Genomic DNA, 17,256 nt, shown 5'->3' on the forward strand with positions numbered 1-17,256 from the left:
TTAATCATTATTTTTCTTTCCTCCCCCAGCTCCAAGAAGATGACACAGCTCAAAATAAAAATTTGGTATATTCTCGTAAAGTCAAGTGAGCCATGACATATGAGCTCTTATTGTGAGCACACAGGACGGTGGCATCTTTCTAAGGTTTTTTTTATTTTCCCAGCAATCAGTACAACCAAGTCATCGTTATAAGGCATCGCCCTCTTTTGCCCACCCCCCCAGCACCAGGTGTGGCCACTAGCCTATATGAAGGCCCAAAATTGTGTGTTCCTTTCTGCTCTGACAATGGCATGCCCATTCGTGCGAGATGTGGTGGATGAAGAAGCACTTGTGCTGAGGAGAGCCTTCAGGCGAGAAAGGGTCTTCAGGGACCGGTTGGACCCACTGGCCTTCCCTGATGACCATCTATATGAAAGATACAGGTTTTCTGCAGATGGCATCAGGTATCTATGCAGACTACTGGGTCCCAGGATTAAGCACCGCACTGCACGGAGCCATGCACTGAGTGTGGAGCAAATGGTTTGTGTGGCCTTGCGCTTTTTTGCTAGTGGAGCCTTCCTGTACTCAGTGGGGGATGCAGAACAGCTGAACAAGGCCACAATTTGCCGCACAATAAGGAGTGTGTGTCTGGCTATCAAAGCATTAGCAGATGTCTTCATCTCCTTCCCTGGCCACAGAAGACTCTGTGACATCAAAGAGGAGTTCTATAGGATTGCAGGTAAGAGGATCTACAAATTACAGGACAACTGTTAACACATAGTAGGATACTCATTACTTTGTGTGACAGGTTTCCCCAATGTCATTGGTGCAGTGGACTGCACACACATAAGGATAAAAGCCCCCTCAGGTGCCCATGAGGCCGATTTTGTGAATAGGAAATCCTTTCACAGCATTAATGTTCAGGTGAACATAACTTTTTGATATTGTCCATTGACGAACACTCTTCATTGCCAGTGATGTGCATTGATTGGTGTAATATTCCTCATCTTATGATTTCAGATGGTCTGCAATGCTGACTGTGTGATCAGCAATGTTGTGGCAAAATGGCCTGGCTCAGTCCATGACTCCAGAATCTTTCGGGCCTCTGAAATCTATCAGTGCCTATCACAAGGTAAGCCACACAACCCCTATTTATAACCATCATGGCTGTGTCAAGAATATCACTGTGTTTATGAGGTAGTAATGATGAGATTTTGTGTTGACAGGTGAATTCTCTGGTGTGTTGCTGGGAGACAGGGGGTATGGCTGCCAGCCTTTTCTCCTGACACCTTTCACAGACCCCCAGGAAGCACAGCAGGCCTACAACCATGCCCATGCCAGGACCAGGGCCAGAGTTGAAATGACCTTTGGCCTCCTGAAGGCACGCTTTCACTGCCTTCACAAATTAAGGGTCAGCCCTGTTAGGGCATGTGATATTACTGTGGCTTGTGCTGTCCTCCACAATGTGGCCTGCCTGAGGAAGGAGAGGGCCCCCAGAGTGCCACCAGCCATGGACTGGGACAATCCGGCAATCTTCCCTGATGACGACAGTGGTCGGCTGCTGAGGGACCAATATGTGTTGAATTATTTTAGTTAGTATGTGTGCTTTCAATTTTGGTTAAATATGTCCTGCGGTGGCAGAGGAATTAGGGTTTTTTTGGGTTCGTTTTTTGACGAATTTGGCCTCTTATGATGATTGTGCGGTATACTGTGTGTAATACAAGGCTGCAGGGAGGCTACTGCATCCATTCATTTGTCTGTTCAGTTGATGTGTATGGATTTGTCCTGCATTTATTTTAGTGTGCAGACATGCAGGGTGTGTTATATACAGACCTTTGAATGTGTATGTATCATTTTGTATAATATGCTTGGATTCTGTGCTTTCCATCTTGTAGAGTCACTGTGACTTCAGTTTCGAAAGGAGCTGATGGTTTACCTGCTTTGTTTTGTCCTTATTCAATAAAGGAACATAATGTTACACATTGTGTTTTTATATTCATATGGAATGTGTATTTGTTTATATGACAGAGTACTAGGGCCACACTGAAGAAAAAGGATAAAGTCATAAATTTATGAGGCTGGTTCTTTCTGCAGAAAAGCTACATATTGTTTTTACAGTTTTGATACTTATGACAATGTGATACTTAATATTCTGGCACATCAGCATGTCTTTGTTTATGAAACCATACTGAAGTACAATTTCACGAAATGCCCCACATCTGTCATTTTAACAACTGTCCTCCTTTAAAACAACTGGTTACAATATTATGACTTGTGTTTTTTTCCCCTCTGTGGCCCTAATATTCTATCATTTTATATATAGCCTTATAGTCTATGGGAAACTGTAAATTATCTAATGATAGCAACATCATCTAAAAATCATTTTTTTAATCCAAAATCATTGAAATTAATGATCACAAACGTTTAAATAATAACAGTGGGTCTAGTTATGTGATAACAATGTATAGTGAGCAGTGAAATAACTATTGGTTTCCATTTGTGGTGACTGCTGACTGACATTAGGGATGAGATTAAATAGATCCTGGAATTTAGCCTGGTCTGGAGCAGGCTAGCTCCACAGAATAAATCTCCATGGTAATTTATACCATAACATATCCTCCTGCCCCCTATCCATCTTTAGTGCAACCGGATTACGGATCAATTGAGCCAGGATCACCAAGATATCCTGGCTTAATCCCTTATCCTAGTTTTGTGCAACAGGCCCCAGTTCCAGATCCCTTAATAAAGGATCAATAGAAAACATATAGTGATCAGTCATATCCATCTCCCATTAAACAGTTGCTTTAGTCTGATCACCATGGTAACCTCTGTGCAGCATAATATGCAGCTCTGATCTGTCTGAACCTGTGATTGATTAAAATGATCAATAATACATTGGATAATAATATCCATGAGGTCCAGGTAATAACTATACATACTGTCTCTTGTAACAATGGTTAATGTAATAACTTTTAGATTTATGTAATAAAACTGGTAAATGTAATGTCTTGTTGGTTAATATGATAACATGTTGAATTGTAGTAATAAATTACTCCATTTAATGTAATAAGTTACATTATGTGAGTAACAACTTTTAATGAGTAATGTAATAATTTCAACCGATCATGTAATATCATGTAATAACACCTAAACCAATGTTTAATGTGTTACTTCACTAATGTTAATGCACATACCACCCTCCACCAATTAGAAACCTATGCACCTGTACTCGTACACAAACACACACTCTTGTATTTGTCACATACACATGTTTAGCAGATGTTATTGCGGGTGTAGAAATGCTTGTGTTCCTAGCTCCAACAGTGCAGTTATATCTAACAAAATACAACAATACTCACAAATACAAAAGTAAAATAATGGAATTCTTGAAATGTACACACATGTACATTCATACACACACATTGATCAACAAATAATCTGAATGAATCTGTAGGCCTTATAGTCAATGAGCCAGGGTGCTCGGTGGGGCTCACCTCGGGTTGAAAAGGTCTCATAGGGATTTTTTGAAGGGCCATGTCCCTGGAGTTGAACATGTATTCTATCACAGCAGCAATGGTAGCTTTGTGTGTTTATCACTATTTCTATTCATCCCTCCATCCCGTTCAGTTTGCCCATTGGGTAAAACCCCTATGACAACGTCAGCATACAGTACATCAGGTTATTACTCATGTTTACCCTTTAATCATATATCATTGGAAATATTAGATTCATAGCTGTCCATCACACACATCTTCAGAATGTTCAGAAAGTTGCTATTTGACCTCTAGTATACATATCAAAATGAGCTGTCATAGCTTTTAAAACAAAATTATACATTTCAACTTTGTTTTGACAATTGATTCTGAAACGTCATAAATTACCTTTCAAAAGTGTCCAGGCCTCGGGCAGGGAGAACCCCTGACCGGACCCCCACCCCACGCCTCAGAGGACTCTGTTGTCAACGTCAGAAGACTGTATGAGTGAAAAATATGTTCAGATAGAAACATAACATTGACAAAAATACTTTGATAATGTAATGTGTTGTCAGTTGGATGAAACAGGACCAAAATACATTAGGAAAAGGTGAAGATCATTGAAGCAAATTAAAAAGAGTAAGGGACCAAGTATGGACCGTTGCATGAAGAAGGTGAAGAGTAAAGAATATTTTGACTCTGACTCCAATATGATGTTAATGCTACAAGCCCATAATTGTATCAATGAATCTAGCCAAGGTAGCGAGCCATGAGTCACCACTCAGAATACTATAAGAGGCAAGTGTCTAGGTTTACCGTTATGCATTCATTAAAAGACTAAGGGACAACAGCTAATATCTTGCAAACAATGACCTTTTTAAAATGGACAATTCTGTGACCTGTCATGGGCAAGATTTGAAATGACAATACCTAGCAAAGGTTGGCAAAGGTGTCAGCTGGAGATGATGTGCAGGAGCTTTTAAGGGTTTGTAGTTTTGCATGATGTCTACTTTTATCCTAATTAGCGTTTGCGAAATTTGAGTGTAAATAGAGACGATTATATTGATAAAAGTCACCTTGTCCGAGAGAGATTGAAATGATTCTCAAAATGTCTCTCCAGGGTAAATCTATGGAAAATGCCCTATGGGTAAAGTGAATGGTGGAAAGCAATTGGAACTATTTCCTAGTTTGACCGTTTGGTATTAAGGGTATTATGACTCATCCACTGTGGGGCTCTATAGAGAGAAATAGTAATGGCATCTTTCTATAGGCACTAATTTTGCCATGGTTCGCTGGACAAAGACTATGGGGAAAATGAATGGTGGTTTTGCATGGTTTTGGATAAATGCTGAAAATAAGGACTGTTGTAAACACAGGTTTAGGAGATCTTGTTCGTTTTGTTCATCAATCTTTATTAGCTAATGTCAATTATGCAATAAAAAGAAGCATTTACATCACATAAAGGCTTCATTATTAATAAAGGTAATATTAACTGACTGCTATTATCTCATAGAACAAACGTATAAGATCTCCTTAGCCTGTGCTGACCCTATTTTTCCCATTAGGATGGCTGAACGAGCCAAAGGTAACTCATTTCATTGTTATAATTCTACAAGCTGGCGAGATCTGAAGCTCTGTTTAGCTCAACATTGACATGATTGGTTGACGGTAAGTGGGGGCGGTACTTCCCGTATAAACACAAACGTCGTCTCTTGACTACTTCCTTCCAGCAGTGATGAGTATTCTAAAATGTTTGTACAATTCATCGTTGTCAAAGCCATGCTTAATTAATCCGTTAAAAGAGCAAGGAACAGTATGCAGTGCGACACAAAAAAGAAAAGAAAAAACAACACCAACAATAATTTTGGGGCGTTCATAGCCATGGTTGTCAACTGTACCGCAGGTGTAGAATGTAAAACACAGTGGATAGATGTTGTGATGGCAGCTGTTGAGAAGTACTTGGGTGTACAATATTTTACTGCAGAGTTATAATGTGTTTTGAACGATAATATCCTGTCCTCCCAGGCTGCTGGCCTGGTGTTGAATCAGAGGGCCAAAGTAGTGGAATAATGACGTTTTAATGGGTGTAGGGTTAGTTGGTTTTTCACAAAGGGCAATGAATTAATACTACAGAATAGTAGACTGATACACAGCCAATACACTTGCTGGAGGTATGAACCTATAACAATTGTTTATGGCGGACCGCCATAATACCAAAGAAGAAGAAGACCACTTCCTTCTCAACTGCTTCGAGGCTGCTCGGTGAAACGGAAGTATAAGTACATTGACAACTGCGGAGATTGCATTGCTGTTAAGTGCTGCATGACAACTGCAGACTTCGGATTGAACATACTTTGGGTTTTACTGGTTCGCTGCACGGACAGCGCAGCGGTAATCAGTCTGGTATTTTATAGGCTTCCCTTACTGGGCCTCAGACAATTAAAACTATCTGGACTCCCGAAGAGGACGTTGTTCCAACAGACTCGTATAGAGTTAGACGATAACAGACAGCATGATTCTTGGTGAATAGGGTGTTGAACGTTTTATTGACTTTAATAGATCAGGTCAAATCTTATCCAGGATCTTTCTGAAGTTAGGTTAGCCTACATCAGACATTTTATTGTCACAAATTAAATCTAGTTTTGATATTTAAAAGGACGTTTGATGGCTCTGGTATAGCTGTTCTTTATCTGAACGCTGTAACAAAGAAAGTAACTATAGTGGAGGCTAGCTACAGATTTACTGTCACGTTTTTTTTATTTGAAGAAATGTTGAAGAAAAAATAGCTTCAACGATGGATCGGGTAAGTTTAGTTTTATTTTACAGTATGCTTACTGTGGTGTATAACATGTCTAGGCCTATTTTCGTCATCTTTGATCATCCATTTACATTTGAACAGCTGGACAAATTAAACAATGATGGTAATTAAAAACTTGGGATATTTTATTGTTTGCTCTAACCTGTTCGTTCATATGCCTTGACACAGCCGTGACAAGAAGACCGTGGCAGAATAAATTCAACCACACCTTTTTGTGTAATCATAAGACCGGAGTGCAACGTCTTTCCGGTGAAGTAACCAAATATGTTCCATGTAACTAACAGTTACATGACCTACAGAATGGTCAAGCAAGTGAATGTTTCGGATGCTTTCAGACTACTCAACAACTATTGAATTATTGTTAACGCAAAGAAAACAGGCGCTGCCTCCACTATTCAAGCACCATTTCAACATAATCTAATCATTCAATCAAATGTATTTATAAAGCCTTTTTTTACATCAGCCGATGTCACAAAGTGCTGTACAGAAACCCAGCCTAAAACCCCAAACCGCAATTAATGCAGATGTAGAAGCACGGTGGCTAGAAAACACTCTCTAGAAAGGCAGGAACCTAGGTAGAAACCTAGAGAGGAACCAGGCTCTGAGGGGTGGCCAGTCCTCTTCTGGCTGTGCCAGGTGGAGATTATAACAGTACATGGCCAAGATGTTCAAATGTTTATAGATGACCAACAGGGACAAATAATAATAATCACAGTGGTTGTAGCGGGTGCAACAGGTCAAGCACCTCAGGAGTAAATGAGAGAGAGAGAGACCTGAGGCATGGTCTTAGGGCAGAGAGAACTGAAATTCACACGGGATAAAACAGAAGAAATACTCCAGATCTAACAAACTGACTCTAGCCCCCTGACACATATACTGTTGCAGCATACATACTGGAGTCTGAGATAGGAGGGGTCGGGAGACACTGTGACCCCATCCGACGATACCCCCAGACAGGGCCAAACAGGCAGGATTTAACCCCACCCACTTTACCAAGGCACAGCCCCCACACCACTAGATGGCTATCTTCCGCCACCATCCTACTACTCTGAGACAAGGCCTTGTATAGCCCATGAAGATCTCCCCCACAGCGCGAACCCGAGGGGGGCGCCAACCTGGACAGGAAGATCACATCAGTGACTCAATCCACTCAAGTGACGCACCCCTCCTAGGGAAGGCATGGAAGAACACCAGTAAGCCAGTGACTCAGCTAATAGGGTTAGAGGCAGAAAATCCCAGTGGAAAGGGGAACTGGCCAGGCAGAGACAGCAAGGGCGATTCGTCGCTCCAGCGCCTTTCTGTTCACCTTCACACCCCTGGGCCAGACTACACTCAATCATATGACCCACTGAAGAGATGAGTCTTCAGTAAAGACTTAAAGGTCACGACCGAGTCTGCGTCTCTCACATTGATAGGCAGACCATTCCATAAAAATGGAGCTCTTTTGGAGAAAGCCCTGCCTCCAGCTGTTTGCTTAGAAATTCTTGGGACACTAAGGAGGCCTGCGTCTTGTGACCGTAGCGTACATGTAGGTATGTACGGCAGGACGAATTCGGAAAGATGGATAGGAGCAAGCCCATGTAATGCTTTGTAGGTTAGCAGTAAAACCTTGACATCAAGCCTTGACTTAGCAGGAAGCCAGTGTAGAGAGGCTAGCACTGGAGTAATATGATTACATCTTTTGGTTCTAGTCAAGATTCTAGCAGCCGTGTTTAGCACTAACTGAAGTTTATTTAGTGCTTTATCCGGGTAGCCAGAAAGTAGAGCATTGCAGTAGTCTAATCTAGAAGTGACAAAAGCATGGATACATTTTTCTTCATCATTTTGGACAGAAAGTTTCAGATTTTGTGCGATGTTACATAGATGGAAAAAAGCTGTCCTTGAAATCCTGTCTTGATATTTTTTCTAATCACCTATGCTTAGTCTACTACAGTGACAACTAAAATATACAAACAATCAGGAGCGCAACTTTCACTGGGGGCGGGGTGACATGACCCCCCCAAATTCTGAAATTGCTTTTTTGTCCCCCCCCCCCACTCTTATACCCACTGCTATCAGCTACCTGTTGTGTAGCTGTGGAGCCAGGCTAGTAACCATCACCCTCTGCCTTCTTCCTGTGGTGTAGCTGTGGAGCCAGGCTAGTAACCATCACCCTCTGCCTTCTTCCTGTGGTGTAGCTGTGGAGCCAGGCTAGTAACCATCACCCTCTGCCTTCTTCTTGTGGTGTAGCTGCTGAGCCAGGCTAGTAACCATCACCCTCTGCCTTCTTCTTGTGGTGTAGCTGCTGAGCCAGGCTAGTAACCATCACCCTCTGCCTTCTTCCTGTGGTGTAGCTGCTGAGCCAGGCTAGTAACCATCACCCTCTGCCTTCTTCCTGTGGTGTAGCTGCTGAGCCAGGCTAGTAACCATCACCCTCTGCCTTCTTCTTGTGGTGTAGCTGCTGAGCCAGGCTAGTAACCATCACCCTCTGCCTTCTTCCTGTGGTGTAGCTGCTGAGCCAGGCTAGTAACCATCACCCTCTGCCTTCTTCCTGTGGTGTAGCTGCTGAGCCAGGCTAGTAACCTTGGACACAGTTCAATGTCAAACAGATGTTGCAGGAGCTTTGTGTGATCTACTCGATCAAAGGCTTTGGACATATCAGCAAGTAACATCCTCACCATTGTTGGTATGTTTGGAGTCTGTAGTTGTCAGCCAGGAGTGTGTGGCTTTCACAAGGGTGGTAGTATCGCTGGAGTTTGGGAGGTAGGCATACTGATTTGTGCACTCATAAAACTGTTGGCTTGAGTTCTCTTTTAATGAAGTTCTGGAATTTTCCAAGGCATGACGTTAGAGAGATGGGCCTCCAGTCACTCGTTGTACATGGGTTTGACACTTTAGGTATAGGACATCCTGATCACATGGACAGTGTTGATGAGATAATACACTGTGTTCTACCGAAGTGTTTTCTCATTTGCCCATGGTGGATGATAGTGTACTCCCACGAACAGAGTTGAAAATGAGCTGGAGAGTCGTTTAGGATGGAGCTGAAGCCACATACACTCAAATTCCTCTTTCTCCTGGTCAGTTCTTCTCTTTGCCTGCATACTGTGGTTCACATACATAGCCTCATCCCCTCCTCTCTGGACCTGTCATTTCTGAACAGCTGATTGTTGTATATGAAAAGAGATTAATCTGGGATATTTTCGTGGGCCCAAGTTTAAAGTGACGCATCCAATGTCTGCATTTACTGCAATGAAGAAGCAGATCAAATTCATCCACTTTGTTCATCAATGATCTTGAATTACAAACCAGCACATTCGGGGTCCTTGGGGCATCCTGGGACGTATTTGTGACGTCACATAATTCAGTTAGAATTCTGCGTTCAAGTGAACGATTGTATTTTAGGTCTGTTACTTTATATTGTCAGTGTTTTCCTCCGTCTGCCCTTACCAGCTGTAGTCCATCTCACCCTGCTTCTTACGCGCATTATCCCGAGGCACTAAAGTTGTCTCGGATATGTGGTGCCAGTGGAGGGTGCATATTTTTTGTAAATCCGTAGAAAATGTGATGAGTATTCAACAACGTTTATACAATTCATCGTTGTCAAAACCATGCTTAATCCGTTAAAGAGCAAGGAGCAGTGTGAGACAAAACAATGAAAAAACACCAACAAACATCTCAAACATTGTAACACGTTACTCTCGAGCAGCTGCCTGGAAGCGCCACAGCAGCCTGGAAGCGCCACTACATCAGTTCAAAACAAAATATGCTAGCTAGCTACTCCATAGTCCAAGCTATGGTAAACGCTAGCTAGCTACTCCGTAGTCCAAGCTATGGTAAACGCTAGCTAGCTACTCCATAGTCCAAGCTATGGTAAACGCTAGCTAGCTACTCCATAGTCCAAGCTATGGTAAACGCTAGCTAGCTACTCCATAGTCCAAGCTATGGTAAACGCTAGCTAGCTACTCCATAGTCCAAGCTATGGTAAACGCTAGCTAGCTACTCCATAGTCCAAGCTATGGTAAACGCTAGCCATATTTCACTGTCAGACAGGACACAACTCAAACTAGCTGAGAAAACAAAACAAATCAAATCAGATTGTATTGGTCCATACACATACTTAGCATATCTTATTGAGGGTGTAGCGAATTGATTGTTCCTAGTTCCAACAGTGCAGTAATGTCTAACAATAAAATAATGGAATTCAGAAATATATAAATATTAGTCCAGATTATAAATACAGTACATTCATAAGTATGTGGACACCCCTTCAAATGATTGGATTTGGCTATTTCAGCCACACCCGTTGCTGACAGGTGTATAAAATTGAGCATACAGCCATTCAACCTCCATAGACACACATTGGCAGTAGAATGGCCTTACTGAAGAGATCAGTGACTTTCAACATGGTAACATCAAAGAATGCCACCTTTCCAACAAGTCAGTATGTCAAATTTCTGCCCTGCTAGCGATATCCCCAGTCAACTGTAAGTGGTGTTATTGTGAAGTAGAAATGTCTAGGAGCATCAACAGCTCAATTGAGAAGTGGTAAACCACACAAGATCACAGAACGGGACCACCGAGTACTGAAGCGCGTAGCGCATAACAATTGTCTGTCCTCAGTTGCCACACTCCCAACCTAGTTCCAAACTGCCCCTAGACGCAACGTCAGCACAATAACTGTTCGTCTGGAGTTTCATGAAATGGCTTTCCATAGCTGAGCAGCTGCACACAAGCCTAAGGTCACTATGCGCAATGCCAAGCGTCGGCTGGAGTGGTGTAAGGCTCACCGCCGAATGACAAATCTGGGTTTGGCAGATGCCAGGAAAAGCTACCTGCTCCAATGCATAGTGCCAACTGTAAAGTTTTGGTGGAGGAGGAATACTTGTCTGGGGATGTTTTTCATGGTTCGGGCTAGGTCCCTTAGTTCCAGTGAAGGGAATTCTTAACGCTACAGCATGCAATTTAGACGATTCTGTGCTTCCAACTTTGTGTTAAGTTTGGGGAACGCCCTTTCCTGTTTCAGCATGACAATGCCCCGTGCACAAAGCCAGGTCCATACAGAAATAGTTTGTTGAGATTGGTGTGGAAGAACTTGACTGGCCTGCACAGAGACTCCTGACCTCAACCCCATCGAACACCTTTGGGATGAATTGGAACGTAGACCGCAAGCCAGGCCTAACTGCCCTTCATCAGTGCCCAACCTCACTAATGCACTTGTGGCTGAATTGAAGCAAGTTCCCGGTGGAGGCTGTATAGCAGCAAAGGGTAGACCAACTCCATATTAATGCTCATGATTTTGGAATGAGATGTTCAACGAGCACGTGTCCACATACTTTTGGGAATGTAGTGTATGTGATGGGATTCTCGTGGAAATTCAACACAGGGACACTCGAATTCAATCTTAAATTAATGAAGTTTTTTTAATCAGCATGCTGGAGAGGTCAAACTTAGAAGTATAAAGTACCGTTCTGAAGGTATCTCCCTCAGGGCAGTCCCATTAGATCTCTTATATACTGGTTACAGACACGTTACATAGTAATAGTTCATAGGGTTGGTTCCGGCATGTCTGGCACCGCCTCCTGTCTTAACTTATAGAACATATTCTGGCCGTTCTGCCAGATGGTCCTAAGGAGAGGGTCATGCCAAATCTGTGCTTATCAACAGTGCCAAACTAACAACTCTGCCATTAGACAGGCTTGATTGTATTTACAGCTCTGATCTGGATGGTGGACTAGCCCTGTGTTGGATAATTGTCAACGGCCATTCCAGTGGAGTGGTGCTTGGGTTGGGGGAGGGGCTAATGCCCCCCAAACCCTGATTATATAAATGTATAGGATACATAACTCTGCAACACAGGCTAGAAACAGGCTGTTAAAGGCACCAGAGAGACGTGGCTCTATTGTACATGGGGATAACTGTATACATTCATTTAATTCAGGGTGGAAGGTAAAACCAAATAATTTATGGAGTTGGCTCTAAATACTACATCATAATGAGCAGCAGTAGTTCAGGTGTTGAGGTTTTTCATCTGGTTATTATGACGAATAACGATTTTGCAGGTGTTGGTGTTCGCTGACCTTTTGGAGAGGGAAGGGTGGAGCTCTTCATTCCAGCATCTGTTAAGCTCTCATCCTAACACATATGAACTCAGAACTAAATTGTGCGGCTGACCAATTACGTGAGACATTAGTTCTGGGTTAACCAAGATTAACTCAGGGGTGAAAGATGTGTTCAACTCCAATGAATACTCAAAGGTTCTGAACATAAGACAGGAGGCATTACAAGTGTTATACGTTTTTACATTAGTAAAGAAATATACCACTTCCATTTGAGAAATGTCCCAAAGTGATTTGAAAACTGTACATTTGTGGAAAGTAGTGAACAGTTACACACTTCAGGAGAAAGGAGGTATTATAAGGATGCAGCCACCAATCAGAGATTTAGACTAATCAAATGTTTGGTCTAATGATATTCTATGTACAATACTTCCTGTGGTCACCAGGACAGAGCTAGTCCGTCCCCCTCCACCCTGCCGGAGTCCCCTGGTCACAAATCTCCTGGTAGCTCCTTACTGCTGGGTCTCAAGAGGGTGTTTGTACGGCTGGTCGACTGCAGGAAAACAACAGGGCAGAGTGGAACTGTGAGAGAAGGACACGAGGATGGAGATTTGATTTCATCAAGTAAGAACAATGGGGTGTGTGGATGAGACTACAATCTGCTTCTGCAACCTCTTTATTGATTTATAAACAGTAAAACGCTCAGGGGCTAGTTAATTGTCAATTGAATTTCATGAATGGAGGGTACCTAATAAACTGGGTGTATATTGATGATAACAGAGGCAGGTAGTCTTGTGTTTTAAGAGCGTTGGGCCACAAATTGAAAGGTTGATGGTTTGGATCTCTGAGCCGACTTGGTAGAAAATCTTTCTGTGCCCTTGAGCAAGATACTTAACCCTAATTGCTCCTAAATCACTCTGGATAACATCGTCTGCTAAATAACACTTACATTTTTTTTGTTATCATGTTTGTTTATGGACCCATGTTTCCAAAACCTAGTTATTCAATGTCTTTGTTTCACAGGGGACACCCCTAACCGTCATTCTCTCAGTGGCAGGTGCTTATCTTCTGGGCATCCTCAACCACATGTTGCTGACGAGACAGAGAAGAGTCTTTCCAGATCAGAACATCTCAAGAAACATCAGCAGAGGTGTACAGGGAAGAAACATCACCACTGCTGCTCTGACTGTGGGAAGAGTTTCACAAACCGGAGTGACTTCATTATTCACCAGCGGATTCACACCGGAGAGAAACCGTACTGCTGCTCACAGTGTGGGAAGAGTTTCGCTGCTTCAAACACCTTAAAATCTCACCTGAGAATTCATACAGGGGAGAAGCCTTACCCCTGCCTTGATTGTGGGAAAAGATTTTCATATTTGGGAGCCCTAAACAGACACAAGCTATCACACACTGGAGTGAAGCCTTATAGCTGTGATCAATGTGGGAAGAGCTATACTGTATCAGATGCCCTAACTATACACCAGTGCATACACACAGGAGAGAAATCTTATATCTGTGATCAGTGTGGGAAGGGCTTCAGTCAATCAGGGCCCCTAAATTCACACCAGCGAACACACACTGGAGAGAAACTTTATAGCTGTGATCAGTGTGGGAAGAACTTTGCTCTAGCTTCCTCCCTGACTAGACACCATCGAACACACACTGGAGAGAGACCTTATGTCTGTCTATGTGGGAAGAGCTTTGCTCTAGCTTCCACCCTGAATACACACCAGCTAACACACACTGGAGAGAAGCCTTTTAGATGTGATAAGTGTGGGAAGAGCTTTGCTATAGCTTCCTCCCTGACTAGACACCATCGAACACACACTAGAGAGAAACCTTTTACCTGTGTTAAGTGTGGGAAGAGCTTCAGTCAATCAGGAACACTAAATTCACACCAGCGAACACACACTGGAGTGAAACCTTATAGATGTGCTCAGTGTGGCAAGAGCTTTGCTCAATCAGTACACCTGAATATACACCAGAGACAACACACAGGAGAGAAACCTTTTAGCTGTGATCAGTGTGGGAAGAGCTTTGCTGTGTCAGAAAAACTTACTATACACCAGCGTATACACACAGGAGAGAAGCCTTATAGCTGTGATCAGTGTGGGAAGAGCTTCAGTCAATCAGGGACCCTAAATTCACACCAGCGAACTCACACTGGAGAGAAACCCTATGTTTGTCTATGTAGGAAGCGCTTTGCTTATGTAGGGCAATTGAAAAAACACCAGAAAACAAAAACGTGCCGTATTTCCTCTCCCTCCTATCTGTCACCGGTTCCAGTACACTAAATAAAGGACCAATAGGAAATATCTAGTGAACAGTCATATCCATCTCCCATTCTTAAACAGTTGCCTCAGTCTGATCACCATGGTAACCTCTGTGCAGCATAATATGCAGCTCTGATCTAGCATCAGGTTTCCCCTGTGTCTATGTAATATCACACATTGATCTAAATGGATAAATGTTATCATAGGAAATGTTATAGTGAACTTGTGAGGATGTTGATAATTGTATCTTCTTTCATACACTGCCCTTTGGCATTTTTCCTATTTTGTTGTATTACAACGTGTAATTTAAATGGATTTTTATTTGGATTTCATGTAATGGGCAGACACAAAATAGTCCAAATTGGTGAAGTGAAATGAAAAAAATAACTTGTTTAAAAAAATTCTAATAAATTAAACAAAAGTGGTGTGTGCTTATGTATTCAGCCCCTTTGCTATGAAGCATCTAAATATGATCTGGTACAACCAATTACCTTCAGAAGTCACATAATTAGCTAAATGAAGTACACCTGTGTGCAATCTAAGTGTCTTTTATACAGGTAATGAGTTCAAACAGGTGCAGTTAATACATGTAATCAGTGGAGAACAGGGGGGGCTTCTTAAATTAAAACTGGTCTGTGAGAGCTGGAAATCTTACTAGTTGGTAGGTGATCAAATGCTTATGTCAGGCAATAAAATGCTAATTAATTACTTAAAAATCGTACAATGTGATTTTCTGGATTTTTGTTTTAGATTCCGTCTCTCACAGTTGAAGTGTACCTATGATAAAAAGTTACAGACCTCTACATGCTTTGTGAGTAGGAAAACCTGCAAAATCGGCAGTGTATCAAATACTTGTTCTCCCCACTGTATATATATATATACACCTGTTCTGAAAGGCCCCAGAGTCTGCAACACCACTAAGCAAGGGGCACCACCAAACAAGCGGCACTATGAAGATCAAGGAGCTCTCCAAACAGGTCCGGGACGAAGTTGTGGAGAAGTACAGATCAGGGTTGAGTTGTAAAAATTATATCTGAAACTTTGAACATCCAACGGGGCACCAGTAAATCCATAAAAAATGGAAATGGCCCTAAGCATACTGCTAAAGCAACACTCGAGTGGTTTAAGGGGGAAACATTTAAATGTCTTGGAATGGCCTAGTCAAAGCCCAGACCTCAATCCAATTGAGAATCTGTGGTATAACTTAAAGATTGATGTATACCAGCGGAATCCAACCAACTTGAAGGAGCTGGAGCAGTTTTGCCTTGAAGAATGGGCAAAAATAGAGACACCCCAAGAGACTTGCAGCTGTAATTGCTGCAAAAAAAGGGGGGGGGGGGGATAATGTAGGATAATGTTTCAACAATAGGTACATATTCATGTATTCAATTGATCAATACATTCAATACGTTATCTTCTAAACAAGAAGTTATCACTTAAATGGTGTATTTTATAAATCTGTATTGATTAAAATGATCCTAAATCTAATCCATAATATATTGGATAATTTCCAAGGAGTTCAAGGTAATAACTATGCATACTGTCTTGTAACAACGGTAACATACTGTCTTGTAGCAATGGTTAATGTAATAACAGATTTATAATGTAATAAATCTGGTATATGTAATATCTTGTTGGTTAATATGATAAAATGTTGAATTGTAGTAATAACTTTTTCCATTTAATGTAATAAGTTACTTTATCAGGTGAGTTACAACTTGAATGAATAATGTAGTAACACCTAAACCAATGTTTTATGTGTTACCTCACTAATGTTAATGCACATACCACCCTCCACCAATTACAAACTTACACACACAATCCTATGCACTTGTACTCGTACACAAACACACACTCTAATCATTGGTCACATACACATATTTAGCAGATGTTATTGCGGGTGTAGAAATGCTTGTGTTCCTAGCTCCAATTGTGCAGTAATATCTAACAATACACACACACACACACACACACACACACATCTAAAAGTAAAAGATTAGAATTCTTGAAATATACACACCTGTACAATCTATATATAGACACACACACATTGATAAAAAATAAACTGAATGAATCTGTAGACCTTATAGTCAATGAGCCAGGGTGCTTGGTTGTCTCAATTGGGGTGAAAATGTCTCATAGTGATTTGTTTTGTCCTTGGAGTTGAAAATGTGTTCTATCATACACATCAGAATGACCTGTTATTTATTTTAAAAGAAAATGATACATTTGTAACTTGTTTTGACGAGTAGTTCTGAAACATCATAAAAATGACCTTGAAAAAGTGACCAGGCTTTGTGTGGGGAGCCCCCCGACCGTACCCCCACCCCATCATGTGCTACCACCTCCACCCGGATCACCACTCCTCGGAGAAGTCATTACACGCCTCAGAGGACTTTTCAGATAAAAACATAAAATAGACAAACATACTTTGATAATGTAATGTATTTATCAGATGGATGAAACAGGACCAAAATACACATTTGGAAAATGTGAAGATCATTGAAGCAAATTAAAAAGAGTAAGGGACCAAGTATGGACCGTTGCCAGAAGAATGTGAAGAGTGAAGAACATTTTGACTCTGACTCCAATATTACATGAATGCTAAAGACCCATAATTGTATCAATGAATCTAGTCAAGGTAACAAGCCTTCAGTCACCACTCAGAATACTAT

At 41.7% G+C, this 17,256-nt stretch overlaps 1 protein-coding gene across 2 annotated transcripts; it reads left to right on the forward strand.

Moving 5' to 3' along the window:
* The first annotated feature begins 5,243 nt into the window (after positions 1-5,243).
* Positions 5,244-14,831, forward strand: LOC116373846 (zinc finger protein 664-like). 2 transcript variants are annotated; one of them, XM_031822117.1, is made up of 3 exons: positions 5,244-6,255; positions 12,755-12,932; positions 13,360-14,831. In XM_031822117.1, exons 1-3 carry the CDS (start codon positions 6,247-6,249, stop codon positions 13,611-13,613), a joined length of 441 nt encoding a protein of 146 aa, XP_031677977.1. In that variant the 5' UTR covers positions 5,244-6,246; the 3' UTR covers positions 13,614-14,831. The 2 variants fall into 2 exon arrangements, with proteins under 2 accessions (XP_031677977.1, XP_031677976.1); XM_031822116.1 differs by having other exon boundaries at positions 5,266-6,255; positions 13,332-14,831.
* Positions 14,832-17,256: the final 2,425 nt, after the last annotated feature.

This window comes from Oncorhynchus kisutch, unplaced genomic scaffold (genome assembly GCF_002021735.2).
Source record: "Oncorhynchus kisutch isolate 150728-3 unplaced genomic scaffold, Okis_V2 scaffold4072, whole genome shotgun sequence".
In the NCBI taxonomy this organism is placed as follows: Eukaryota; Metazoa; Chordata; class Actinopteri; order Salmoniformes; family Salmonidae; genus Oncorhynchus; species Oncorhynchus kisutch.